Raw genomic sequence first — 27668 nt, 5'->3', positions numbered from 1 at the left:
CACTACAAGGAGGAGGCGTGGGAGGAGTCCGGTTGTATACACTGCAGTGGGCAGGAATGGCCGGCTCACAATGGGCAAAGGAAGAGCACTACAAGGAGGAGGCGTGGGAGGAGTCCAGTTGTATAGACTGCAGTGGGCTATGGTCCTGCTTTCACTGGGCAACCTAATCAGATGTCACATCTGCCTTAATAACAGGAGCCAGTGATCGTAGCTATCAAGGGAGAGGCAAGCAGCAGTGGGGTTGTGGGGGATTCTAGCTGTATCTGGGGTTAGGCCCCTGGCTGAATGGTGGGAAAAGCCTGAGAAGGTGCCACGGTGTTTGGGAGGGACATACATGTTCTATTTTACCCAAGTTCAGGTCTCAAATGGTGTATTCAAGTATGGATGCTTCAAGAGAGTTCCGTTTCTGATTTAGGTTTCTAGTACCAGCGTTGCCTGCAGAGCTCGTCCTGCATTCTGGACCAGCATTGAGGGGCGTCAACTCTTCTCACTTAAGATGCTTAGAATAGCCTAAGGCTCCACATATCTTGATACCTTCCATCCTATTGATATTTTCCAGCCCAGGGGTAAAATCTTTCTATCTATTTCTCTTTTACACAGATTTTATTTATTTTTATTTCATGTGCATTGGCATTTTGCCTGCATAGACATCTGTGTGACAGTGTCAGAATCCCTGGAGCTGGAGTTTCAATGAGCTGTCATGTGGGTGCTGAGAATCAAACTTGGCTTCTCTGGAAGAGCAGCCAGTGCTCTTAACTGTTGAGCTGTCTCTCTAGCCTCAACTAGGATCTTTCATTCAGTCTGGTGATATTTTATTAGTTCCCTCTCACTGCTGTAATGAACTGTAACAAATTTGGTGGCCAAGAGTAACACAGGTGTGTTACTTGGTAGCTCTGGGGAGTAGAGGGGAGCTGAAAGGAGGTCACAGAACTGTTAAGCTCCAGGGACACCTTGTCCTTCTCAGTTGCCTCCTCCATCCTCAAATTCCCCAGGGCTCTGGCCCACCTGGCTGCATGGTCTAAAGACTTGCATTGGGAATCATAGAAGGGAGCTAAACTTACCAGGTTCTGTGAGAATTACATTGATCTCTTCTAATACCCAACAACTTCCTACCAGGTTCTTCCCCCCCTTCATCCCCCTTCCCTCCTCCCTAAGGTAAGTCTGGCCTTGAACTCCAAATCCTCCTCCTTCCACCTCCCAAGTTCTAGGATCACAGGCATGCATCACTATCCCAAATATCTCTTTATTATGACAGTTATTTATTTGTGCATATGTCTGTGTGAACATGCATGCCGTGATGTGTACGTGGAGGTCGGAGAACAACTTGCAGGAGTTGGTTCTCTCCTTCCACTGTGTGAGTCCTGAGGCTCGGAGTCTTCAAGTTTGGAGGCAAGCAGCTTTAACTACCGAGGATTTCACTGATGCAGAGTTCATATGAACCCTGAAATGGGAAATCCCTGGGGTTTGGGACTGTCGGCTCTGTCTAATGTCACAAGTCCTTCCAACAAAGAGCTGAGAGAGGATGTGGAAGAAGGGATGTGTGTGAGGATTTGGCCCTCCATTGCTGGCATTGCAGATAGAAGATGTGGCCTAGTGGTATGGCCTTGTTGTTGTAACAAAATACATGAGGCTGAATGCTTCAAAGAGGTTTTATTTGGAGCTGACAAGATAGTTCAGTGGGTGAAAGTGTTTATCACACAGGGCTGATGCCCTGGAGTTTGATCCCCTGAACTCATGTAAAAATGCTAATGTAGAAGCAGCATACATTTGTAATTCCAGATGAGAAGGGAGGTGTGGATGAATGACTATGTAGCAGAAACAATGAGAGACTCTGCCTCAAAAAAGGAAAGTGAAAGCAGAGAACTGATGCCTGGATATTGTCTTCTGACCTCCACAAGTCTGCGCTGTGTGTGACACACAGACATACACACACACACACACACACACAGAGCACATAAAAGCACCATCATGAACATCATGAACAACAACAGTATTTTAAGTTTTTAGAAAAGTTTTATTTGACTCCTGATTGTGGGGCCTGGAGAGCCTAGACAGTGTGGTGCCCAGTGACCTGTGGCACAGGAACTCAGACCCATGATAGGGGATGGAGAGGGGTTTCTGTGGTTAGCAGCACCTGTTGCTCTTTCCGAGGACCAGGATTCGATTCCCAGCACCCACGTGGTGGTTCATAACCATTCATAACTCAAATTTTAGGGGATCCAATGCCCTCTTCTGACCTCCATGAGTATCAAGCACACATGTGGTGCACATACTACATACAGGCAAAACACTCACACGTAAAATAAGATGAACATATCTAAAGAAGGGAAAAAAAGCTTCTGGTGGTAGCCAGACCTAGGCCAGACCTAGCAGTGCAGGCCTGTCATTCCAGCTACTCAAGAGACTGAAGCAGAAGGATCAGAACTTGCCTGGAAATTTTAGTGAGACTTTCTAAATAAAAATAGAGGATAAACAAGGAGGAGGGGACACTGGGTCACTAAGACAGAGTGCTTGCCTAGCATGCATTAGGGAGTTGGTTCTTCTCAAGTACTACAGAACACAAAGCCAATAAAACAAAGACCTTTCAGATACGGTGAGATGGACCTGCTGTTAAAAGGCTTGACTCAACCCAAAACAAAGACCTTTCTGGTGTCTGAACTATGAATGGGATGTGGGAACAGGGTAAGTATGAGGTCACCCTTAGAGAACAGGAAGATGAGGAAAAACTAGTGGATTTGGGGAATAAAACTACAGTTTAGGCAGAGGCAGCTACAGGTGGCTTAGTCCCTTGGAGGGACTAGGAAAGCTTGGCCATCCCCCTCCCCCTCCCCCCCTTGGGGATCCCTCCGTGGGGCTGTGAGTGACAGGCTCCCATTACTATTCTGGGCATCCAGAAGATAGCGCACCCTGCTGACAGGCTTTGAACTTACACAGAATTTTAGAAAAGAGCCCCCAGTTATTCTGGTGCCCTGGTTCTCTGTGTTCAGGCATGGTGAAACCCCTTTAAATCCCAGCTACTTGGAAGGCTGGGGCCTGAGAAACATTTTGTAGCCAGCCTTGGCCTCACAGCATGACCCAGTGTCAACAAAGCAAAGCAAAACAAAAAGCCTGCATTCTAATTTACCATTTATTCAAATATTATCCATTAGAGTGATCTCCCTCACATTCCTTAGCAGCCTATAACTCAGACACTGAGGTTGGTTGGTTGGTTGGTTGGTTGGTTGGTTGGTTTAATGGTGCTCGTCTTAAACCCAGGGCCTCATTCTAGGCAGGCATACTACCACTAAACTATATTCCAGTCCTCTACGTGTCTCCCCACCCTCCAAGTTCTTTTGAGGTAAACTCTTACCTTAACAGCCAGGTACCCAGGCTGGACTTGAACTTGTCTCTATCTCTTGAGTGCTGAAACTGTATGCAGTGACTTTTTAAAACCTTTTGAGACAGGGTCTCAAGTATCCTACAATGGCCTTATACTTGGTATACAGTTGAGGGAGACCTTGACCCTTTAATTTTACAGCCTCTGCCTCCAGAGAGATGGATTACAGTTATGTGCCAGCATGATTGGTTCTAAACTGACATTTTTTATTACTATTTATGTGAGGCAACTGATGTGGGTGCTGGTGTTTCAAACTCTGTTCCTCGCTCCTCATAGAGCAGAAGGCACTCCTGATTGCTGAGCCATCTCTTCAGTTTCTGTACTGACATTTAAAAATGGGTGAACTGTAGAAAGCCCCTTAATTGGGATCATGATTTGATGTGGAGTATTGGGTGATGTGTTGTCCTTTCCAGTGCACTGGACTTTTTTAAGGTAACCTGTGGCTGAGATGGGGGGAGAAATGGAGACCTGGTATAATTCAAATCTCCAATTTGCATTTGGTTGCTGTGTGAGTTTAGGCAGACAGCTGTGCCTCTCTAGGCTTCAGTTTCCTTATCTATAAGCAGGAATTGGCTGAAAGTAGGCTGGATTTGGAGAAGTGATACAGGGTACCACATACCCTCACCTGCCCAGAGTGGGTCAGCAAGGATGTAAGCAGACAGATGACTCTCAGATGGCTCAGGGTCAGGGCAATGCTCCCTCAGGCTCTTTAGCTATCAGTGAAGTGATGGGGCAGGCCAGGAGGGAAAACCCAGGGCAAGGACATCAAACTTTCCCATCCTCTGAAGCCCCATGGGGCTCAGTCCTCACAGCCCCAGCTAGCTCTACCTCAGGTTTCTGTACACACGCATGGAGGGACTCATCAGGGAACTGCAGCTTGCGCTGCTGGGTTGCTGCCTGGAGGGTCCTAGGAGCCCCCTACCCCCATCCCTGTAACTTAAAAAGTAAAAGTTTCTGGAAGGTAAACCTGCAAAAAAAAAAAAAAAAAAAAATGGGAACAGAGGCGGCCTGTGCCTCCTGACTGTGCTGTGTGAACGTCTCGGTGTTTTTAGTTGCTGCATTCAGAACCGGGTTTCTGAATGTGTCTACGCACTAGACGAACCCTCTACCACTCAGCTACAACCCAGCCCAAAACCTTAAGTTATATATAGCATTTCAAGTTAGCATGGTGACATGGTTACAGAAGTGTCAAAAAAAAAAAAAAGTATAATTAGCACCCACACACGCATCTTCCAGCACCACTAAGCTTGGGGTAACTCTCTGAAGTTTCCACAAATACAGCACCCCACCCCACCCCCATTTGCATCTCAGGCTGGCCTTGAATTCATATGTACCTAAGGCTGGTGTGATGACGGATCTTGGTTGTATCCTTGACAATTCTAGGAAGAGGGAAGCTAGGTCGAGGAATTGTCTCCCAGTAGTTTGGCCCATGGGCATGTGGGTGGGGCATTCTCATGTTGGCTAATTAACGCAGGAAGGCTCACTTTGGAGGTGCCATCCCTGAGCAAGTGGGTCTTGTCTATATAAAGAAAGCAGCAGACCCTGTGAGCCTTGGAAAAAGCCAGTAAGCAGTGCCCCCTCCATGGTCAATGTGTTAGTTTCTACCCTGACTTTCCCCAGTGATGGACTTGTCTCGTAGGTGATTCTAGGTCCCGCCTAGAATTGAAAATCAATGTTAAGTGTGACAAAGCCCATCTCCCAGTGGGGTTTACAATTCAAAGAACTCTAGAAAGCTGCAGGAGTTTATTTCCAATAATAAGTGAGGCCGGTATTATTCATGAGAGAAATGCAAAGAAACCATACCACAAGCTATCACTGCATCCTCACCAAAACTACTGAATCTTTTAAAAGCAGCATTGACAACCGACAAACACTGGTAACCGTCACGCATCATTTAGTGCCAGCAAGAATGCAGGACAGATGGCAACCTTGAACACTGCAGCTAAATGACCAGTGCAGGGGCTTGGAAACAAAAAACAAAAAACAAAAAACAAAACCAAAAATAAACGCCGGATGGAGAACAAGGCTAGGAGTGTGGCTCAGTTGGTAGAGTGCTTGTCTATCATGCCTGGAGCCCTGGATTCCAGCCACAGCCTAAAACTGGGTGTAGTGGCATATATATGCCTAGAATCCCAGCACTTGAGAGGTAAGGGTGGAGGACCAGGAGTTCAAGTTTATCCTTGGCTAATAGTAAGTTTGAGGCCAGCCTGACCTACATGAAAGTCTGTCTAGAAGAGAAAGGGGGAGGAAAGAAAGGAAGAAAATTAGATGATGGTCTATCAGAACTGGCACTTAATTCACTGTAGCTATATTTAGAAATAGCTACATAGGCTGGCACATACCTTTAATCCTAGAACTCAGGTTCCAGGGGATCTGACACTCTCACACAGACATATATACAGGCCAAACACATTAAATTAAAATAAAAATTTTTAAATATTAAAATAATAAATAAAAATAAGAATGAAGCAGTATTAGCACGGTAACTACCAGACAGGAACAACCAAAGAGTGAAGCGGACACAAACATTGGCAGTATTGCAAGGCCATGGGCATTGTTGTCTATCCAAAGAGGTGAATGATTCCTGAAACTGAACACTGAATTAAAGAGCCTGACTGTAGGGGGTGGGGAGACAGGTAAGTGGGTAAAAGCATGTGCTGCACAAGCGTAAGAGTCTGGCTTCAGATCTCTAGAACCCACTTTAAAAGCTGGGTGTGGTCACCAGTGCCTGTTGCTCTCCAAAGCTATGGGAGAAGAAACTGAATTTCTGAGGTCTGCCAGACCCTGACCTAGCTTCAGGCTCACTGAGAGACCCTTTCTCAAGGGAATAATGTGGAAAGTGATCGAACATGACACTGGATGTCCTCTTTGGCTTATAGGAACATGTATTCACACATGCACACCACATCACACCACACACAAACACACACACATCGAGAGAGAGAGAGAGAGAGAGAGAGAGAAAGAGAGAGAGAGAGAGAGAAAGAGAGAGAGAGAAAGAGAGAGAGAGAAAGAGAGAAAGAGAGAGAGAGAGAGAGAGAGAGAGAGATTGAGAGATTGTAAAAAAAGAAGCTGGCTATAGGAATATATGCAAGAAAAGTACAGTGGTGTAAACGTTCTTGCAGAGTAAAACATTATTTTCTTTTTTGCTTTGTTTTGAGACAGAGTCTCAAGATGTAGTCCTGGCTGCCCTGGCCTTGGACTCACGAAGATCAGCCTGCCTCTGCCTTCCAAGTGCTGAGAGTAAAGTGTGTGCCACAATGCCCTCCCCGCTGCCAAAAAGAAAAAGAAAAAGAAAAAGAAAAAAAGAAAGTTGCAAAGGAACAGACTGAGCAGTTTGACCTATGTCAAATTCAAGAGCAGACAGAATTGATTAATAGACATAGCAGTGGGTTCATGTTTTGTTTTCAGAGGGGGAATCTGAGTATGCTGGGCTTGGGCAATGTCCTGCCTGTGTCTTAGGATCTGGGCACTTTTCCATCTGGGTATGCAGGATTTCAGATACCATTTCTGGGTATGCTCATATAAAACTTTACCAGGTGTTTTTATTGCTGCAGTTGTCTCAGAGACATGGCGGAAGTCCCCTGGCAAGGAGTACACGGGTGGGACCAGCTGCTGGCAGAAGGGTTGTCAGTCCCCAGGCAAGGAGTACACAGGTGGGACCAGCAGCTGCTATGGCTGATAGTTTGAAGGTAGCTGAGAGAACTAATTAGCTGTGGGGCAAGAGATGAACAAGGGGGGAACTATGAGCAGAGGAAGGTATGGAGACTCCTGGGTGTTCCATTTGCATCTAAGCTGCCATGGGGCAGTCAGGAATTCCTTCTGATCTCTAAGACAGTCGGTCTCAGCCTTGACAGTGAGTGGACACCAAGCTGGGATTACAGGGTGGAACTACGGATGGAAGTCTGGCCTTGTCTCACCAGCTTTTCTGACTCTCCAGGATCGACCACTAAAGACCACCTGTGCCAGAGACCTCAGCTACTACCCGGGGGAGGCTGCCAGGAACAACTGTTACCAGTGCCCCTCAGGTGAGTGGGCTACTAAAGGCAGGAAGTAGATTGTTTTAGTGTATGATATTCATGGGGGAGCCAGAGGAAAGCAGGGGTTGCGGAGGGATAGAAGGTAGCAAACACTATCATGATCATGGTTAGCGACAGGTTTCCGAAGGCCAGCTCTAATGTCACAGGGTCTGGGGAAGGGCAAGGCTGCCTGCTGCCCAGGCTAGTTCTGCTGCTGCCACAAGGATGCAAGACCTTCTCTCCCTTTTTCTCCCACAGTTTATGAGTATTTTGCTTGGATGTATATATTATACTACATGCATGCAAGCAGTGGCATAGATTAAAAGAGGGTGTCAGATCCCCTGGAACTAGAGTTACAGGTGGTTGTGAGTCGCCATCTGAGTGCTGGGACTTGACTATGGATTCTCTCTCAAGGGTAGCAATGAACTTGCTGTCCTATCTCAGCATCAATAGAGCTGGGACTGCAGGAGTATACTACCTCACCCTGACCTTTACAGTTCTCATCTGCTCCAAGCCAGCACATGTGTTCATCCCAAGCTGCTCTGGGCTAAACCTTTCTGGGGAACAGAGCTTGCCTAACCACTGCAGGCTTCCTAGGATGCTCCCCTACCCCTAGTACAGTGTGAGTTCTAGGAGAATTTCAGGAAATCCATCTGGAACAATCTTCAGGCCCGAAGATTAGAAAAGGGGTTATGAGCTGTTTTGATCCCCTGTGACTACCATCAAAAGTCTCAAGCACATGTTGGGGGTGGGGGTGGGTCATTGATGGCTGGGGTATGAGGTGCAGCTGTGGTGCTGTCTCTGAGATCCGGGAATAGATGTCTGCTTGAAAGAAACATTAGCTATGACAGTTGAGGGTGGGAGGAAGTCTCTGTCACTGGCTCACTGTAGCTGCCCCCTGCTTTTAGGACAGCAAGGCATCAGAGGTAGGTCACTGTGTCTGGAGGGCTTCCTGTGGGTGAGAAGTAGTAGGCCCATGTACCCAATATTAATGCTTCCCAGGCACAGTGTCTGGAGTGGGTGCAGGCAGTACTGTACAAGGTCAATGGGGATGTGGCTAGAGCTAGGTGAGATTCTTGGACAGCTGCTCTTAGCCCTGTGTTCTCTGATGGAGCCATCTTGCACAGGCTACCAGATGAAATATCTGACAAAGAATATAATAATGTCTATTCTCCAAAACGATTTAAAAATATTTCTGCAGGGCTTGAGAGATAGCTCGGTGGTTAAGAGCACTTCCTGCTCTTCCAAAGGACCCAGGTTCAGTTCCCAACATCCTCTTTAGGCAGCTCACAACTGCCTGTGAACTTCAGCTCCAGGGAATCTGACACCTCTGAGGGCACCTACACACATGACATGTACTCATAAGCATACATATACATAAAGAAAAAACTATTTGAGCTGGGTGGTGGTGGTGCAAACCTTTAATCCCAGCAAGAGCCAAGTGGATCTCTGTGAGTTTGGAGCAAGCCTGGTCTACAGAGTGAGTTCCAGGACAGCCAGGGCTACACAGAGAAATCCTATCTCAAAAAACAAAAACAAAAACAAAAACAAAAACAAAAAAACAAACAAGCCAAACAAGAACAAAATTAAATGTTCTTGTGATGAGTCTTTGATGACAGAATCCCATGTAGTCTAAGCTGCCTTTAAACTTTGTGTGTAGTGGAGGCTGGCCTTGAACTCCTGATCCTCTTGCTTCTCCCCCTCCCCCAGTGCTGGGACCAATTACAGGCCTGTGCCCCCATGTTCAGCCTCTCTTGGGTTCCTTCCTTCTCCCTACTTGTCTCCCCAATCCTTCTCCTTCCTTTTGATGGGTTTTGAGTCGCGGCAGGAAGCGTCTGCAGACACCAGGCCCAGGCAGTTTCATGTGTAAGAGGTTTAATTGGAAGGGGGGTAAGGGGGTAGCAGCGCAGGAAGAGAGAGAGAAGAGAGAGAAGAAGAGAGAGAGAGAAAGATGGAGGAAAGTACCCATTATATATATGTCGTGACGTAGCAGTCCAGGTAAAGGTGGGAGCTGAACCCAATGGATTCTGGGAATATGGTGGCCGTTGCCCTGGCGACAGGCCTGTGGACCCGCCCACATATCTGCCGCAGGCAGGTTCTGGATGCTAACACCTTTTCCTCTCTGGGATCCTGCAGACCATTACTTTCCCCTAGTTGGAAACTGGAGGACTCAAGGACAAGGTTCTGGCCTGATTAGATTTCTGCTCAGAGCTCTTCTTGGCTTACAGTCTGACTCGGCCACCCTCCTATGGTGTGTACTCCCCTTTTCATAGAGACGGCTCCTAAACCTCTGTCTCTCTCCCACATTGAAGTTAAGGGTTTCATTATGAATTGGGGGTGGGGAGTAAGGGATGTGAGCAATTCTAGTCCACGGAGGTCTCCTCCTCCCTCCCCACCCTCACCTCCATTCCCCCTCCTCATCTATCCCCTCCACCCACCCACCCACCCACCCTTCAATCCAATGGCAAGATCACTCTTGGAATAGGTCATTCCTTCCAGCTCCTTCTCCTGCTTTTCAGGCGTCTAGTCCTTTGGTTTTGTCTGTCTCCTTTACCCAGGGTGTCCCCCCTTCTGCTATCTCAACCCCATTGCAGCTCTGAGACACTACCTCTAGGAATCTTCCTTTGCTGCAAGGGACTGGCTCCCCACATTTCTGTTTTCGACCTTCTCCCCACAGACAGGTATGGCCACAGTGCTATGAAATTCTGTAGCCACAGTTACAGTCACAGAGAGAAAGACACCTGTGAGCATGACCCCTAGGCCTTAGGCTTTCTCCACTTAACAGCTGGAACTCACAGAGAGGAGCGGCTCCCTCCTCTCACTTCCTCTAGGGCTCAGTGCTGAAAGTGGCTGAGTACCTTAGGCCTTCATGGTGGGCGGGGTGTCTTTTCTGGAGTTTTATTGACCCTGTGCTTCCGGACAAGCCACAGAGGAAAACCAAAAAAAAAAAGAAAAGAAAAGAAAAGAAAAAACCTTCTTCCGTGTTTGGGGGAAATTTCTGACATTTTGCCTGCCCTCTCAAATCAGCGCTCAGCTATGTTGTAGAGTTTGCACGTGGGTGGGCTGGCAGAGGAAGCTGGGAGACCTTTGAATTTAAGAGGCTAAGAGGTCTTTCATGTCTGTCCTCACCTAGGCGGGATGCCTTGCCACCACTTGACAGCCACTTCCCAGTTCTCTGCTAACATACCTGTGGTGACAAGCTCACTGCCTGCATCATAAACTGACCAACAGCACTTAGGGTTCAGGGCACTACCATGGAGGCCTGGCTCTTTACCCACAGTAGCGCATGAACCCCATAGGAACCCAGAGAAGGAACTTGAACATGGTCCACAATCACCTGCCAGTAGGCTCAGCCTGAGCTCAACCCTGAGCCCCTTCCACCTTCCTTGGTGTTCTGGACTCCCGGCCTTGTTCAGGGTGGGGATGGTGAAGGCCTTGGTGTCTCTCCAGCTTCTATTTATGAGTCAGACGAACATGGGTTCACCAAATATGATCCAGGGCCTGCAACAGGAGATGCGATGGTTGCTAGAAACAGAGACAGCCATCCTGGAAAGTGTGGGAGTATTTTGGAGAATTTAGATACTGAAATTTAACTCCCAGTCGTGATTAAAGGAATATGCTACCAAACCAGATTTAACCAATTTTAACCAGAAATTCAGTAGTAAAAGCCAGACCATCCACCTTGAAAACTCTTAAGAGATGGGGCTTATTGGTTGATGGTCTGATGGTCATGTGCCCATGTCGAGCCAATCACAATGGTGAGAAAGATAGCACGCTGATTGGTCCGTTGGAGTCACATGCCTATTTTGAGGCGGTAATGGGAGAAATGAAATGTTCTGATTAGCCCACCTGGGTCATGTGCTCAATCTGTGGCGAAGTAGTGGGAAACATCTGATGGAACAAACCTGGCAGGCTCTGGCAGGGCAGACAGAACCTGGCAGATATCATGTACCCCTTGCCTCGGTCATCACCTACTGTCCTCAAGGTTTGGGCCCCAGGGCCTCTCAGTCAGCTTGAGTCAGTATCTTCATGGTCGTAACTCCCCATAGTCCCTTCAGTTCCCTCAGAGAACCAGGACCTCTGCTGAGAGTGACAGCCAGTACTCAGCCCGTGCTTGCTGATCTTCACTGACCCTTCACTCTTGTCCACTCTAGGAGAAACAGATCATATTGTTAGTGTGAGATCACAGATTGTCAGATGGCACCCCGTGAATGCCAGATCTTCTCCATACCTGGGCTGCCCTTTTGTTCCCAGTGACCTCCACCAAGGTCCGTGACTCCATCTGTAACACAAGCATTATCTGATGCAACCTTAGTTTAAAGCAGAGACGAACGGGATTTAGGAATGAGAAATGGAGGGTGGAAGGCCAGCCTGTTACCAAGACGACCTAGCCTAGAACTTCTCTGCTGCTTTTCCCAGGGTTGTCTCCAACACAGCCATGCCCACAGGGTCCCGCCCACTGCAGGAAGCAGTGCGCTCCTGACTACTACATCAATGAAGATGGGAAGTGCACTGCCTGCGTGACCTGTTTGCCAGGTGAGAACTTATTCTCTCTCCCTGGAGCATGACTCAGAGGGGAATCTGAGAGGCAGGAAGTATCAAGATCTGATCTCCTGGTGCCTCAGTTTACCTCTCTTCATTTGAAGATTGATATCAGCAGCCAAATTTTGCATCCGTACTTTTCAGAAAGACATAGTGTGCTCCCAGAGGGGTTCGGGGGGGGGGGGCGGGCATTATCACAATGCCCCATGAAGGACCGTTTTCTTAACTCATTTCTATAGTGAAGAATCTGAGGATTCGTAATGTGAAGGGCCTCCCTGGAGCAGCCTGAGCAGTGCCCTGGCATCAAGAGCTGCATTCTTTCTTAACAAAGAAGGTGAAGCTTCCAGGAGAGTTCTTGAAATAGGTTCTTCTAATATTAATTGCTTGTGTTTAGTGCTAGGATCTGGCATTTTCTTTTGGTTTTGTGTGGATGGTTAGGTTGAAAGATGTGTTGAGATTTTTCTCAAAACCTAATAATCATATTTTATCAAAGCTTTCAGTGTCCTTTAAAAAAAATGTGTATTTTGTTTACTGCGTGCAAAGATTTTTCTAAAGATTGTATTTTCTTCCTAATTGTGTGTGTGTGTGTGTGTATGTGTGTGTCCGTGTCCTTCTGTCTCCATGTTCTGACTACTGGGATCACAAGTGTGCACTGCCATGGCTAGAATGGTACTCAGGACTTTGATCATGCTAGGCTACTGAGCCATCTCTCCAAACCCCCACCCCCATCTTTTTAAACACGGGTTCTGGAGATGAAACTCAAGTCCTATGCTTTCATAGAAAGTGTTTTACGCCACAGCCATCTCCCTCAGAGGAGACCTTTCAATAGTCAGACTCCAACACAGAAGATGAGCTAGTGTGGATATGTATCGCCAAGTTCATCCCTCACCCTGATTCATCTGGGATGCGCATGGTGTGGGATTTGGCCATGGACAGTGTGTCTGTGCCCAGAACATACAGTGCACTTCCTAAAATTCCCCATGCTTCTGTAGCTTATCTTTCTATCCTCCTCATCCTGGCAACCACCAAAGGCTCTCCTGCCTCTACAGTTAAAACCTCATTTTTTTTGCCGGGGGTCCATGAAATCACAGTGTAATGCCTTTTCAGAATGGCTTGTCACACAGTGACATGTACTTCAGTCTCTTCCGTATCCTGGGACATTATTTATTTTATATACATGTACATGTTTATATATGCACACATGCATGCTGTATATGTATGAGGAAGCCAGAGGCTGATGTCAGGAGTCTTACTCAGTCATTCTCCAACTTCCTTTTTGAGACAGAGACTCTCACAGAACCTGGAGTTCACTGATTCAGCCACATCGGCTGGCTAGCCAAGCCCTACAAGTCTTCCCATTTCTGCAAAAGCAAAGTACGGTCCTCTAAGTTCAGTTTTTTACGTAGGTCCTGGGGATATGAACTCAGGACCTTCTGCTCGAAGAACAACTGCTTGTATCCACTAAGCCATCTCCCCAGCCCCACATTTATTTGTTTGTAATCTGTGTAGTAGTGTACAGGTATATGGGCTGGAGGTGAAGGTCACTCTCACCCTGCCCATTCACATACATCAGGAGAACTGAGGAGAGGCCCAGAGTGCCAGCTGGCCAGTCTCCCAGAGGGTCATGGGACATCTTACTTTCATCGTGGATGATCCCTGTGTACACTGGATCCCCACCCTTGGGTTCCCCTCTCCCTTCCATGACCCTCTCTGTGTCCCCCAGGTCTTGTGGAGAAGGCTCCATGTTCTGGGACCTCTCCTCGGATCTGTGAATGTCAGCCTGGTATGTACTGCTGCACGCCAGCGGTCAATTCCTGTGCCCGCTGCAAACTCCGCTGTTCTGAAGAAGAGGTGGTCAAGTTTCCAGGTGAGTGTCCCTACCCACCACTCCTTAGCAACTACTGTTGTGCCTGCCACAGGCCTCCTAACCCTCCCACCACTGTAGGGCAAACAGGTGATGTGTCCAACATCTGGGGTTTCTGCTGCTCACTTCTCACATTTACGTCCTGTCAGAGATACTCTACTGGCAGAGGCCCAGGCCTGGTTAAAGGAGGCTATGGGCCCATTTGAAACTTGGGGTCATGGACAGTTCTCTGCTGGTCCACAAGTAAGTAGGAAGCCTCAAGTCTCTGCCCTGGGAGTTTTCTGACAAATTAGAGCTGGCTTCCCCGCTTCCGAATTGGACATTTTATAGGAGAGTGAGGTACTGAGACATTGGACAACAGATTCAAGGCAGAGAAATTGTTTTGTTTTGTGTTTTCCCCAGTTTGCCTTGTGGCATCAGGCCTAACCATCTCCAAGCTTCTAATTTTTTGACAATACAAGGGAGGGATTTGTGGTCAGAGGAAGGGCTAAGAATCATGGGTCCTCACTGGTTGCCATTAAAAGTGGTGGTCAGGAGGCTAGGCTGATTGCATAGTGAGATTCTGTTCTCAGAAATGGGGCTGGTAATGTGCTTTCTAGAGGGGAGACACGGAGGTGGGGGTGCAAAAAAGACTCGACAATCACATAAACTCCTGGTGGGACAAAGCGGTGGTGAGGGGTGAAAATTGTAGACCCTTTTCTCTAACCGGTGTCCTTGGCATTTCTGGTTCCTGGCTTCATGGACTTTTTCCGAATTCCTGCACCACAGAATGCTCTGTACCGTGGGTACTGCCCCTGTCTGCAATCAGCAAGTTAGCTGAGGGCTGGGCCGTAGCGAAGCTTTTCGCCTGTGGATGAGGCTGGCTCCTTTAACTCTTTTTCCTCCCTGCTCATATGACGAGGAGATGTAACTTAGAGGCTTTCTTTTTTAACATTTATTTATTTTATGTATATGAGTACACGCAGTAGCTGTACAGATGATAGTTGTGAGCCTTCATTTGCTTTTTGTGAATTGACTCTGCTTGCTCTGGTCAACCCCACTTGCTCCAGCCCAAAGATTTAGTTATTATGTACACTGTAGCTGTCTTCAGACGCATCAGAAGAGGGTGTCAGATCTCATTATGGGTGATTGCTGGGATTTGAACTCAGGACCTTCAGAAGAGCCATTGGTGCTCTTACCCACTGAGCCATAGCACCAGCCCCTGACATCTTAGCCCCTGACAAACAGATCCTTAGCCTAGCAGGGCCAGGCTGTCTGGGTGGAGTTCCCATGACTGCCACATGGGGGCAACAGAGACCTGTCTCTGAAGTCCTGCCATTGACATGTGTCCAAAAAATGCTTAAAATGTGGCAGGTCTAAGATGTTCTGTGTATAATGCTCAGTAAGTTTCAAAGACCTAACAAGTAAGCAAGAATACAATTTATTTTGTTATACTTATGTTGATTACCAACTGACATAGGTCATTATGTTATTAGATTATGACTTTTTGAGACCTGCTCTCATTTTGTGGCCCAGGATGTCTTGTAAGTCACTACTGGCTTCAAAACCTCAATAATTCCCCTGCCTCATCCTCCCAAATATCGGTATTACATGTGTGAACTGTGCGTGCATGTGTGCATGTGTGCATGGGCACAAAAGTGTGTGTGTGTGTGTGTGTGTGTTTATTGGAGACTGAACCCAAGGCCTTACATGTCATTCAAGGAAGGAGTATACCAATAAGCAATACTCCTAGCACAAATTGAGACATTATTAAAATTAATTTTTTTATTTCTTTATTTATCTTTTGAGACAGAGTCATTCTGTTGCCCAGGTTGGATTTCAACTTCTGATCTTGCTTCCTCAGACTCCTGACTGCTGGGATTAGAGGCATGTGCCACTACACCCAGATTTATTTTTATTTTCAGATTTATTTATTTTATGTATGTGAGTGTTTTACCTACATGTATGTCTGCGTAGCACATGCATGCCTAGTGCCCACAGAGGCAAGAAGAGGGAATCAGATTTCTTAGAATTGGAATTATAGAAGGTTGTGAGCCACCAAGTGGGAGCTGGGGATTGAACCCCATCCTCTGAAAAAGTATCCAGTGGTCTTAACTACTAAGACATCCCTCAAGATACATACCCCTCCTCTTATTGAGATTGGTCTCATTATGTAGCTTTTGGCTGGCCTGGAACTCACTATGTAGACCAGGATGACCTGAAACTCGAAGAACTGCTCACTCCTCAAGTGATGGGCTTAAAGGTGCGTGCTACCTGCATAGTTACACAGCACATTCTGTCAGTGGCCCTGCCACAGCCACCTGACCCTGTTCATCTCTGGAGCCCCTGTGGACTCTCAGAAGGCAGCTCTAGGGGATGTAGGATTTCCAGTCGTGAAAGGAGAGAGTAACTTCTGTGTCATCACAGGTCACAAGAAACCAACCACTCAAGGCTATTACAGACTTTCTTTTTTTTTAAGATTTATTTTATTTATTTTATGTGTATGAGTACACTGTAGCTGTACAGATGGCTGTGAGCCATCATGTATGTTGCTGCTGGAAATTGAACTCAGGACCTCTGCTGGCCCTGCTCACTCCAGCCCCACTCGCTCCAGCTCAATTCACTGTAGCTGTCTTCAGACGCACCAGAAGAGGGCATCAGATCTCATTACCAATGGTTGTGAGCCACCATGTAGTTGCTGGGATCCGAACTCAGGACCTTCGGAAGAGCAGTCAGTGCTCTTGCCCGCCGAGCCATCTCGCCAGCCCCTATTACAGACTTTCTTTGCAAGCATCCCATGTTTGCAGGGCAGATTGCATCAGCCCCATTCTGTGGGTGGAGAGTTTGACACCCAGAGATGGCGGTTGAGTAGCCCAAGAACACAGGGAACATCCTCTTCCAGCCAGGATTAGATGCTCAGCTGAGCCTTATCAACTTTATCATACTGCTGACCTTGCTGTATTCAGCTCCACTGAAGCTGTTGGGGCATCTTCCAACTCGTGTGGGTCACTCCCCTGGTGATGAGATTGGCGTTGAGGCGTGGGAAAGTGCGTGCAGTAAGGTTGAGCACTTACTGTTTATTACCTAGTAGGACAGACTTGTTTTCATGTGGTTGTTTATATGAACAGCAGCGCAAGGAAGACTGTTATGGGTTACTTGACTGCCCGGCATAGTAAGGGTGTGGTAGAGGTGGAGAGCAAACCCAGGAGTATCTGATCGTGTGTGTGTGTGTGTGTGTGTGTGTGTGTGTGTGTGTGTGTGTGTGTGTGTGTGTATACCTATGTCTGTGTCTGTGTGTGTGTCAGTGTGTGTCTCTCTGTGTGTCAGTGTGTGTGTGTGTGTGTCTGTGTGTGTCAGTGTGTGTGTGTGTGTGTGTGCCTGTGTGTGTCAGTGTGTGTGTATCTATGTCTGTGTCTGTGTGTGTCAGTGTGTGTGTCTCTCTGTGTGTCAGTGTGTGTGTGTGTATGTGTATATCTATGTCTGTGTCTGTGTCTCTGTCTGTGTGTCAGTGTGTGTGTATGTGTATATCTGATCGTGTGTGTGTGTGTGTGTGTGTGTATACCTATGTCTGTGTCTGTGTGTGTGTCAGTATGTGCCTCTCTGTGTGTCTGTGTATGTGTATGTGTGTGTATGTGTGTACCTATGTCTATGTCTCTGTCTGTGTCTCTCTCTGTGTCAGTGTGTGTATGTGTATGTGTGTGTCAGTGTGTGTGTGTGTGTATCTATGTCTGTGTCTGTGTGTGTGTCAGTGTGTGTGTCTCTGTGTGTCAGTGTGACTGTGTGTATGTATGTGTGTATGTGTGTACCTATGTCTGTGTCTCTGTCTGTGTCTCTGTGTGTCAGTGTGTGTGTATGTGTATGTGTATGTGTGTGTATGTGTATATCTGTGTCTGTGTCTCTGAGTGTGTCAGTGTGTACTTATTCGTGTGTTTGTGCTTGTGTCTGTGTGTGTCTATGTGCCTCTGTGGGTACGTGTCTCTGTGTATGTTTGTGTGTGTGTATCTGTGTCTATGTGTGCCTGTCTGTGTGTGCCTGTATGTCTGTCTATGTGTCTCTGAGTGTGTATGCCTTGTGTATGTCTGTGTGTGTATTTATTTGTGCATGTCTGTGCATTTGTGTGTGTGTCTGTGTATGTATCTTTGTTTGTGTGTGTGTGTTTATGTGTGTGTGTTTGTGTGAGTGTATCTGTGTCTATTTGTGCCTGTCTTGTGTGTCTGTGTATCTGTGTGTGTGTGTCTCTCTCTCTCTGTGGGTGTGTCTGTGTGTTTCTGTGCGTGTGTGTGTCTACGTATATGTGTCTCTGTGTGTGTTACTATGTATGTCTCTCTGTGTGTCTCTGTATATATGTATCTCTATATATGTATCTCTGGGGGGCATTGTGTGTGTCTGAATCTGTGTGTGTGTGTCTGTTTGTCTGTGTGTGTGTTTCTGTAGGTGAGTGTGTGCATCTCTGAGCATCACTGACCAAGCCAAGTGAAGGGATACATCCTCCTCACTCTAGAGTGAACAGATGCTGGGAAAGCCAGCGTCTCTGTCTCTGGATAGCCACTGTGTTCCCCTAGTACTTCATTCACGATTCTACATGTGGTGGTGACAGTTCTGCTCCTGGGGACTCTGGGTTTCTCAGTGTCTTTTCTGAAGCCACTACTGTCTCCTCTGCAGGCACAGCAGAGAAGGAAACTATCTGTGAGCTGCCGTCCCCGGGATCTGGCCCCAACTGCTCCGATCCAGATGGCTGCAAGACACTTGCTAGGTGACTCCTGTCCTCCCCTATGTTCCTCTCCAGGTGACCTTTGGATGGGCGACTCTGTCTCCGGGACACACAGGGTGCATGGGTGGGATCAGCCCAGGCTGGTAGGACCCTAGGTGGCTCTCTGAGTCCCTGCTGTGTGTGTCTAGCCCTGCCTGGTGCCCATAAGAGACCCCAGGTCTGAGGAACTTGGGTCTTGCTCTCAGCTCATAGCAGGGCACATAGGGACTGAGGCAGGAGCCTTTCTCCATAGACACTAATCCCCAGACCCAGACCTCCTTGGTGTGTGAAGTCATCAGACCTGTCTGGCTTATTCTCCAGCCACGCCACTCCTCAGGCCACGCCTACTCTAGAACCCACAGCCAATGACAGTGTGAGGAGCCTGCTGCCAAAGGGGGTCACCAACCTTGTTCAGGAAGGTGCTGCTAAGCTGGTGAAGGTTCCAGAGTCTTCGTCTTCCAAGGCAAGGAAGCCCAGTCTAGATCCAGGTACTGGTTACTTGAAGCTGTGGCAGTCTCCCAGGGAGGTGCTGTCTGAGAAGGGGACCTAGGTATGCAGAGGACCTCGAGCTGCAGCCTTGCCCAGTAGGCACAGAAGAGCATCTCCAGGATGCAGTTCCTGAGGCTGGGCCTCGAGGGCCAAAGGTCCCAAAAGGACTATTTCATTCCTAAAATGTCTGAGTGCCCTGCATGCCAGGGGCAGGTTCTGTGCTCCTGCCCTGTACTCGGGGTGCTCGTGACAGAACAGGTGGTTTTGGACCAGGGCTCCCATGGCCCCTAAAGGTCCCCATGGCTCTCATAGCTGAGGACCCAGCTGCTGCTTCACCCCTCTGAGAAAGCAAACGGCCTGTGCTACACATATTCACTGTGCTTGGCTTGTCCAAGCAACTCTTGGAGGTTTGGGGTGTTTACAACTTGGGGCTTGGAAATACCAGTGAATAATAAATCAATCAATCAATATCTCTCTCTCTCTCTCTCTCTCTCTCTCTCTCTCTCTCTCTCTCTCTCTCTCTCTCTCTCTCTGTAGGAGCCTTGTTTTTTGAGACAAGGCCTTTCATTGGCCCAGGACTCAGTGATTAAGCTAGGCTGGCTGGCCAATGAGTCCTCAGGCTTCACTTGTTTTCTCCCTAGTACTGGGGCTACAAGTGTGCTCCACCATGCTTGCCTTTGTATCTGGCTGCTGCCATTAAACTTGGGTTCTCAGACTTGTGTAGTAAGCACCTTGCAGACGGAACATCTCCCAGTCTGAACTCCAATGTAACACTTGTATACTCCCTGCTTTTGTTTGGTTAATGGTGATGGCTTGTGATTCTGGCTTCAAGCCCTTCCTTTGTGCTTGCGCTCCTCACGCTTTCCACCAAGGCCTTTTGGGGACATGTTGATTCCTATTCTGCCTTTGTTGGTGGTAGTTTTATTTTTTATTTTGTCTTTGGTTTTTGTTTGTTTGTTTGTTTTTTGTTTTGTGTTTGTTGGTTTTCGTGGGGTTTTTTTGTTTTTTTGTTTTGTTTTAGAGAGACGGTCTTGCTATATAGCACTATATAGCACTAGCTGACTCAGAATTCATTATGTAGCTCAGGTAGCTCAGGTATCTTGATTAGTTTTTGTCTTTTGAAAAGAGGGAACCTCAATTTTGAAAATGCCCCTACCTAATTGTCCCGTGTGCAAGCAATCCCATGAGGCATTTTTTTTTCTTTTGATTAAATGTGTACCCTTCCCATCATACCTGGCTAATTTTTTTTTAAGGTTAAAAAATTTGTTTTTGTTTTTGTTTTGTTTTGATGCTATTTTGTTTTTTGTGGCAGGGTTTCTCTGTGTAGCTCTGGCTGTGTTGGAACTCACTCTGTAGACCAGGCTGGCCTCGAACTCAGAAATCTGCCTGCCTCTGCCTCCCAAGTGCTGGGATTAAAGGCGTGTGCCACCACTGCTCAACTAAGGTTAAAAATTTAAAAACACAAACCAAATGAAAGCTGTAACTTTACTAGGTCTGATGATGCACACCTTTAATCCCAGTGCTCAGGAGGTAAGGGCAGGTGGATCTCTGTGAGTTTGAGGCGATCCTAGTCTACTAAGAGTTTCAGGACACCCAGGACTTCATAATGGCACCCAGGACTATCCCATCTCAACCATGCACCCACCACCCACCCACCCAACCAAACACACACAAACAACAGCTGGTAACTGCATACGGCCAGTGCGGAAAGTCAGTTGATTTTTAAAATGTAATCTCTCTTAGTTTGCTTTCCCTCTCTGTGACTCAACTTGACAAGGGGAAGGGTTCATTTTAGTTCTCAGATGGGGAGATTTTTGTCTGTAGTTGCTTCGTTCTGAGGCAGCTCATCTCCACAGAAGTTGCTCACCTCATGGTGACCAGGATGCACAGAGAGGAAAAGGAGACGTAGGGTCTCTTTCACGGACATACTCCTGATGACCTTTCTCCCTTCCTCTGGGCTCCAGGTTCTGAAGCTCCACTGCCTCCCAGGAGCGTGAAGGACGGATTCACCACCGTTCCTTGTCTTCCTTTGACATGTGTGCACGTGTGTGTGCGTGCGTGCTTGTGTGCATACATGATACATGCACCATGGGGTTAGATGACGACTTGTGGATGTCGATTAGTTAGTTCTCTCCTCCCACCATGTGGGGCCCAAGGATCCAGCTAAGGTCATCACCTTAGTCACCTAAGGTCTTCCCTGCTGAGCCATCTTGCTGGCCTTTAAGCTTCTTTTAAATAAAAGCAGAAGCTGCTTGTGGTACTCATGGTACCACAGCCTCTCTAGTTTGATGTTTTAGAGCACAACCCTGATGGCCTTTGTCACCTGTAGCCAGGAACTGTGTGTTACAGGAGACCCCCACTCACTACTTCCCACTACCTCCCAACTGCCTCCCACTGTTTCCCACTGCAGACTGGATATTCGAACTCTCCGCACTGATTCTAATATGACATCATCCCTATAGGTGATACAGAGAAGAATATGACCTTGGAGCTTCCACCTCCAGGAACACTCCCTGACATCAGCACCTCAGAAAACATCGGGGAGCCTGCCAGGTGACTCCTAGTTCCTCTCCCCACCCCAATGGGGAGGACAGAATGGTCCCTTGTCTTCTCAGGCAATGCCCAGGGAAGTCAGGGCTAAACATGCTGGGGCATCAGACCTAGAGGCCTTTGGTGGGGGTGGGGAGAAACACGGCTGTGTGTCCGTCTCAAGGATAACAGGATTGTAAAGTCAGAGGGTCTAGAGCTTAGTCAATGCCTCCCAATGCCTAACAAGACTGTGCAGATCTTCTGGGTTCCCGGGCTTCATCTTTACCTCTCTAGAGAAAGAATCATCCTTTTCTAGACACACCCTTTTTACATGACAATTTTGACCATCACCCTTGTCCTCGGTTTCCTTTGGTTATAGTACCGCCTCCACCCTAAGCCTTTTGGTAGATACCCAGACCAGCAGCAGGATGCAGCCCACCTCTCCCTTGTCCACAGGAACACCATTTCTGGATCCAGGTATTGATCATTCACTGTCCAAAGCAAGGGGCAGTGGGGTTTCCTTCCAGGGCTTTGGCCTCGGGTGGATGTAGAAATAAAGATCAATCCCAACTTTCTGGCTTCTAGAACTGAGCCTGTGGCTCTGTCGTCTCCTGATACTATTTCACCTTGAGACAGAACTTTTCTTTTTTTCATGCCTTCATTCCGATGACCTATAATTGCTACTCAAGATTCAGTTGTGAGGCTGGGGGTATGACTCTGTTGGCTGAATATTTACCTAGAGTGTCCAACACCTCTGGGTCTGATCCCTACCAGAGTATCCATGGGGCTTGGTACTGTATGTCTAGAATCCCAGGGCTGAGATGTAGACATAGGAAAAGTTCAGGGTTGGATCAGTGAGGTGGCTCACTTGCCGTCTGCCCTGCCCAAGGAAGCAGGCCCAATGACCTCAGTTTGATCCAGAGAAACCATGTAGAGGTGGAAGGACAGAATGGATTATACAGAGCTGTCCTCTGACCACACACACGCACACACACACACACACACACACACACACACACACACACATGCATGCACACAAGTGTGCAAGATAAATTCTTTCAAACAAAACAAAAAAACTCTAGGGGTGTCACATGCTTTCAATTCTAGAACTTAGATGGCAGAGTCAGGTAGAGCTTTGTAAGTTCAGAGCCAACTTGGTCTACATGTCAGGTTCTAGGGCAGTCAGGGCTACATAGTGAGACCTTGTCTCATAGTTGTTAAAGGTCATATTCTGCTATACAGCAAGTTGAAGGCCAGCCTGGCCTACACGAGAGACCCTATTTAAAAAGAAGTTGCTGGGGGGTAGAGGTATATGCCTTTAATCCCAGAATTTGGGAGGCAGAGACAGGTGGATCTCTGTGAGTTTGGGGCCAGCTTGGTCTACAAAGTGAACTCTAGGACAGCCAGGACTACACAGAGAAAACCTATCTTGAAAATCCAAAAAGAAAAAAAAAAAATAGAAAGGAAAAGAAAGAAGAAAGAAATTGACTAAGTTACTGAAAGACTAGGATGCTTAATTCTCTTCATCCTCACTTTCCTTGGATATGAAATGGATAGCAAATCAGCAACCAGGATTGACAGCATATAGCACCAGAATGGTCTTCACATTACCAGAGCAGGATCAAGACAGTTGCTGGTCATGCTAATGAGGTGTTAACCAGGCAATCCGTTTTAGGACTAGCAGTACTAGTTTTGGACACACGGTGGCGATAGTTCTCAAGTTAACAGTTCTCAGCACGCCATAGAAATTTCTTTTGAGGGCTGTGGCTATGGCTTACCTGGCAGAGTGCTTGCCTAGCACACCAAAGAGCCTGGGTTCCGTTTCCAGAGCCACATACACTGATGTGGTACATGCCTATAATCCAAGCACAGAGGAGGTGGAGGTAATCCTGAGAACAGTCATCATTGGCTACACAGCGAGTTTGAAGCTACCCTGAATTATTGTCTCCCAATAATAACAAACAAAACATACTTGAGCAAGACATGTACCCAAGTAGCAATTAAATAATTAAAATAATCAGAGTAGGCTGTGTAAAAGGGGGGGCATGTAAATGCATGGGTCTGGGCTAGACCAGGTTTAGTATACATTAAGTTTAGTGTGCATTAGGTTTAGTATGCACTAGGTCCTGTGTTTGATTCATGTTATTTTGTATGTGTGTGCGTGCGTGAGTGTGTGTGTGCGTATGGGAGGGGGTGTATGTGTGTGTGTGTATTTGAAGAATGTGAAATCTGAAGTCACCTGGCCTGGGGTGACTTTGGACAAGCTCAGTCTTCCTCCTTTGGCTTTAAAATATATTCATTCATTCCTATGTATATGATGTACACACATGCCATGGTGCATGTGTGAAAGTTAGAGGGCAGCTTCTGTAGGCTTCTTCCCTTCCACCATTCTGTAGGTTCTGGACATTGAACTCAGATCATCAGGCTTGCAGCAAGTGCTTTATCCACTGACCATCCAACTGGCCCTTTTTGTTTTAATGGCTAGAAGTGCTCTGTGCAGAGCTGACCCTGTGCCTGCCCTCAGGAGCTGATGATCTCAGTTTCCCTAGCCAGCCTTTGTTCTCCTCATCCCAACTAGCCACAGCACTCAAACCTCTAGAGTTTTATTTTGTTTTGCTGTTCTTGTTTTGTTTTTTTGTTTTTGTTTTTGCTTTGTTTTTGCTTTTTATATATGAGGTCTTACTATGTAGCCCTGGCTAGCCTGGAGCTAGGTATATAGATCAGGCTAACTGGTCTACCTCCATATCCCTAGTGCTGAGATTGCAGGCATGTAACACTATACCCAACCCATTCTGATTCTTTTTTTTTTTTTTAATATATGAGTACACTGCAGCTATCTTCAGACACATGCCAGAAGAGTGTGCATTGGATCCCATTACAGATGGTTGTGAGCCACCAGATGGTTACTGGGGATTGAACTCAGGACCTCTGGAAGAGCAGTCAGTGTTCTTAACTGCTGAGCCAGCCCCCCCCCCCCTCAGTTCTGATTCTTGATGTCTCAATTTCTCATCCTCTCTGGTTTCTTTTTCTTACTTTCTGAGCTGCCAAATAGCTTCCTGGAGCCAGATGAGGGAGGTAAGGTAAGGGCTGAATCAGATGGTCCCAGCTTTGAGAAGGTCCAGGAGCTGCTCACCCCAGTGGGATCCATGTCCCAGGAGAAGAAGGAAGTGGGCTACACCTAGGCCTGTCCTGTGTGGTCCAGGAAAGAGCCCTGGCTCGTAGCTATGCACAGAGTACAGGATGACCCTGTGTTTCAGGACCCGTGCTCTTCTGGGTGGCCATGGTGGTGCTGCTGGTTGGCTCTGGCTCCTTCCTCCTGTGTTACTGGAAGGCCTGCAGGAGGCGAATCCAGCAGAGTAAGTGCTTGTGTCTCAGGGTCCTGGGGAAGATGGCTCCATTAAGCTGGCCTGGCCTGGGTGCTTGCCCTGTCTGTCCCTTCCCTACCTGCTCACTCCCTAAGCCCCAATCCTGCTGTCTTTGCAGAGGTTCACCAGGACTACCTAGTGCAGACCTCCCAGCCCAAGACAGAGCAGGCGGGTAAGTATCCGGTCCTGCAAAGGGCTGTCTGGGCCAGAATGGATAGGTGCATGACCCGTGTACGGCCTGGGGCCTGGGCCAACTCATACAAAAAAAAAAAAAAAAAAAAAAAAAACAACATTGTCCAGCAAGGGGTGTTTTGAGTTTGAGAAGTTTCATAAGTACATGCTTGTGCCTCCTAAGTGCTCGCCAAGCAAGGGGGTTTTTGTGTTTTGATGGTTTCAAGCCTGTTTCCATGAGCTGTCGGGCAGGGCTTATTGAAACCGCTGTTTGCTTTCTTGACATTTTTCTAGTATTAGAGTTTCCATCGCTGTCAGTTAATTTTTTTGTTTCTCTCCAAATGTTCGTGAGAACAGTCTTGTTAGAATGAGAGAGAGAGAGAGAGAGAGAGAGAGAGAGAGAGAGAGAGAGAGAGAGAATATCCAAAGAATCTAGACTTTGAGACTGGCCTCAGTATTGAGGCTATTTTTGGACCTTAAGCTTCCCCTGGCTCCCTTGATGTTTGGGTTTCCAGGGCTGAGTGAGAGGAAGTGCTCACCTGGGTGAGCACATAGGGTCCAGATAACTATATTCTAGGCAAGGGTAGTCATGACCTGGGCAGTGTGGGCCTGAGCAAGGTAGACATGGACTGGGCACGGTAGGCATGGATTGGGCAGGGTTGGCATAGCTTGGATGGAGTGGGTATGGCCTGGGCAGAATGATCTTGAGCAGGGTAGGCATGGCCTGAGCAGGGTTGGCATAGCCTGGGCAGGGTGGATATGATCTGAATAAAGTGGATATGGCCTGGTCAGGGTGGGTGTGGTCTGGGCAGAATAGTCTTGAGAAGGGTAGACATGGCCTAGGCAGGGTGTGCCTGAGCAGTGTGAGGATGGCCTAGGCAGTGGGTCTGTTCTGGAGCAGTGGGTGGTAGAAAAGCATTTATTCATTTCCTTGCTGTCCTCATGAACACATTCAGCACGGGTTTTGTCTGGGAACAGGCAGTCCTAAACCTTTCAAACTTCCAGATGAGTGTGATGGCTGGTAAGAGCAGACAGACATATGTATCCCGGCCCCACTCACTCCTCTGATATGAAGACTCTTGTTCCCCTAGGGGCCTGTGAGCAGGAACCTATGGTAGGTGCAGGTTAATGAGATGTCTGCCACCCACCACCCAAATTGGCCCAACATTACTGCAAGCGTCCTTGGTACCGTTACAAAGCACAGGCATCATCTTTCATTTTATCCTGGGATAGCCTTTTCAGCACCTACCACTCTCTTCATTTCCCAGATGCCTGTGTGAGACACAGGAAGGTGAGGTCAGCTGGTAAAGGCCACGTGCTGAGCAGACAGCGGGATGGGGACTTGTCATTACTGTCACTGGAGTTTCCGTGAATAGTGTGCCTCATCCTCAGCATCACTGAGCTTTGTCAGCAGGCCGCTTGAGCCGGGCATTGTAAGATGTTTAGCAACCTGCTAGATGCCAGGGTGTAACCCTCCTCAGTTGGGACAGAGCCCAGAATGTCCCCAGGCATTCAGCCCCTTCATTTTATCCTATATGTAATTAATTAACTTTAAGACAGGCTGGCCTCAAACTTGCTACGCTGCTGAAGATGACCATGGACTTCCAATCCTCTTACCTTCAGCTTTTATGTGCTGAGATTCCAGACAGATGTTGTACTGCCCTGCCCAGTTTATGCTTGGCTGGGGATACCTTTTAGTTCATATATGCTGGCTTTATACATGCTTGTCAAGTACTCTTCCATGAGCCACATCCCAGCCTTCACTCCTTCCCCTCAGCCCTTCATTTTAACATACACATGAAAACCTTGACTGATTTATAAAATTATTTTTAATGATGTATATGTGGGGGCAGGTATGGATGTGTGGGTGTGTGAATGTGGGTATGTGAATGGGAGTTACAGGTGGTTGTGAGTGACTTGGTATGGGTGCTAGGACCCGGGCTAGAGTCCTCTGGAAGAACAGTATGTGACTTTTGGCTTTTGTTGTTGTTGTTGTTTGTTTGTTTGTTTTGTTCTGGTTTTTGTTTTGTTTTGTTTATTTTTGTTTTGTTTTGTTTTGTTTTTGAGGCAGAGTTTCTCTGTGTAGCTCTGGCTCTCCTCGGGACTCACTTTGTAGACCAGGTTGACCTTGAACTCAAAGAAATCCACCCGCCTCTGCTTCCCAAGGGCTGGGATTAAAGGTGTACACTACTGTGCTCAGCTAAGGATTGCAACCCCTACCTTGCTGTTGTCACAGGGTGATGGAGGCTGAAAAGGATTACTTTGCTCTGATGCAGTTTCAGATTTCCAAAAGTTGGAAACAGTACAAAAACTGACTTTTTCCAAAACAGTTTTTGGAGTAACTTACCAGACTTGATTTATTATCATCCTTGTAGTACCTCCCTGTGTACCACAGAGCATCCAGGGCATTGCAGTATCAGTATTCTTTGATCAGAATCAAAGAATTTAGCCTGTTCTGTCACCACCAATCAGTGCCCAGACTAGGCTGGTTTCTTTTCTCCCCTCTCCTCTCCCCTCCCCTCTTCTCCTCCTCTCCCTTCCCCTCCCCTCCCCTCCTCTCTCCTCTCCTCTCCTCTCCTCCCCT

General features: G+C 47.4%; 1 protein-coding gene across 1 annotated transcript in view; it reads left to right on the top strand.

Annotated features, from left to right (window-relative positions):
• The window catches only part of Tnfrsf8 (TNF receptor superfamily member 8), a 47865-nt gene that overhangs the window by 4795 nt on the left and 15402 nt on the right, over window positions 1–27668 (top strand). Inside the window, exons 2-10 of the mRNA XM_031376985.1 lie at window positions 7317–7404; window positions 11815–11931; window positions 13661–13804; window positions 18443–18533; window positions 18852–19018; window positions 21482–21572; window positions 21928–22025; window positions 24806–24904; window positions 25032–25085. Coding sequence (XP_031232845.1) covers window positions 7317–7404; window positions 11815–11931; window positions 13661–13804; window positions 18443–18533; window positions 18852–19018; window positions 21482–21572; window positions 21928–22025; window positions 24806–24904; window positions 25032–25085 — 949 coding nt within the window. The remainder of the gene's footprint in view (window positions 1–7316; window positions 7405–11814; window positions 11932–13660; window positions 13805–18442; window positions 18534–18851; window positions 19019–21481; window positions 21573–21927; window positions 22026–24805; window positions 24905–25031; window positions 25086–27668) is intronic.

The sequence above is a fragment of the Mastomys coucha genome, unplaced genomic scaffold (assembly GCF_008632895.1).
Source record: "Mastomys coucha isolate ucsf_1 unplaced genomic scaffold, UCSF_Mcou_1 pScaffold18, whole genome shotgun sequence".
Taxonomy (NCBI): Eukaryota; Metazoa; Chordata; class Mammalia; order Rodentia; family Muridae; genus Mastomys; species Mastomys coucha.
Note: the sequence above shows the minus strand (reverse complement) of the source record. Positions and strands in the feature narration are given on the sequence as shown.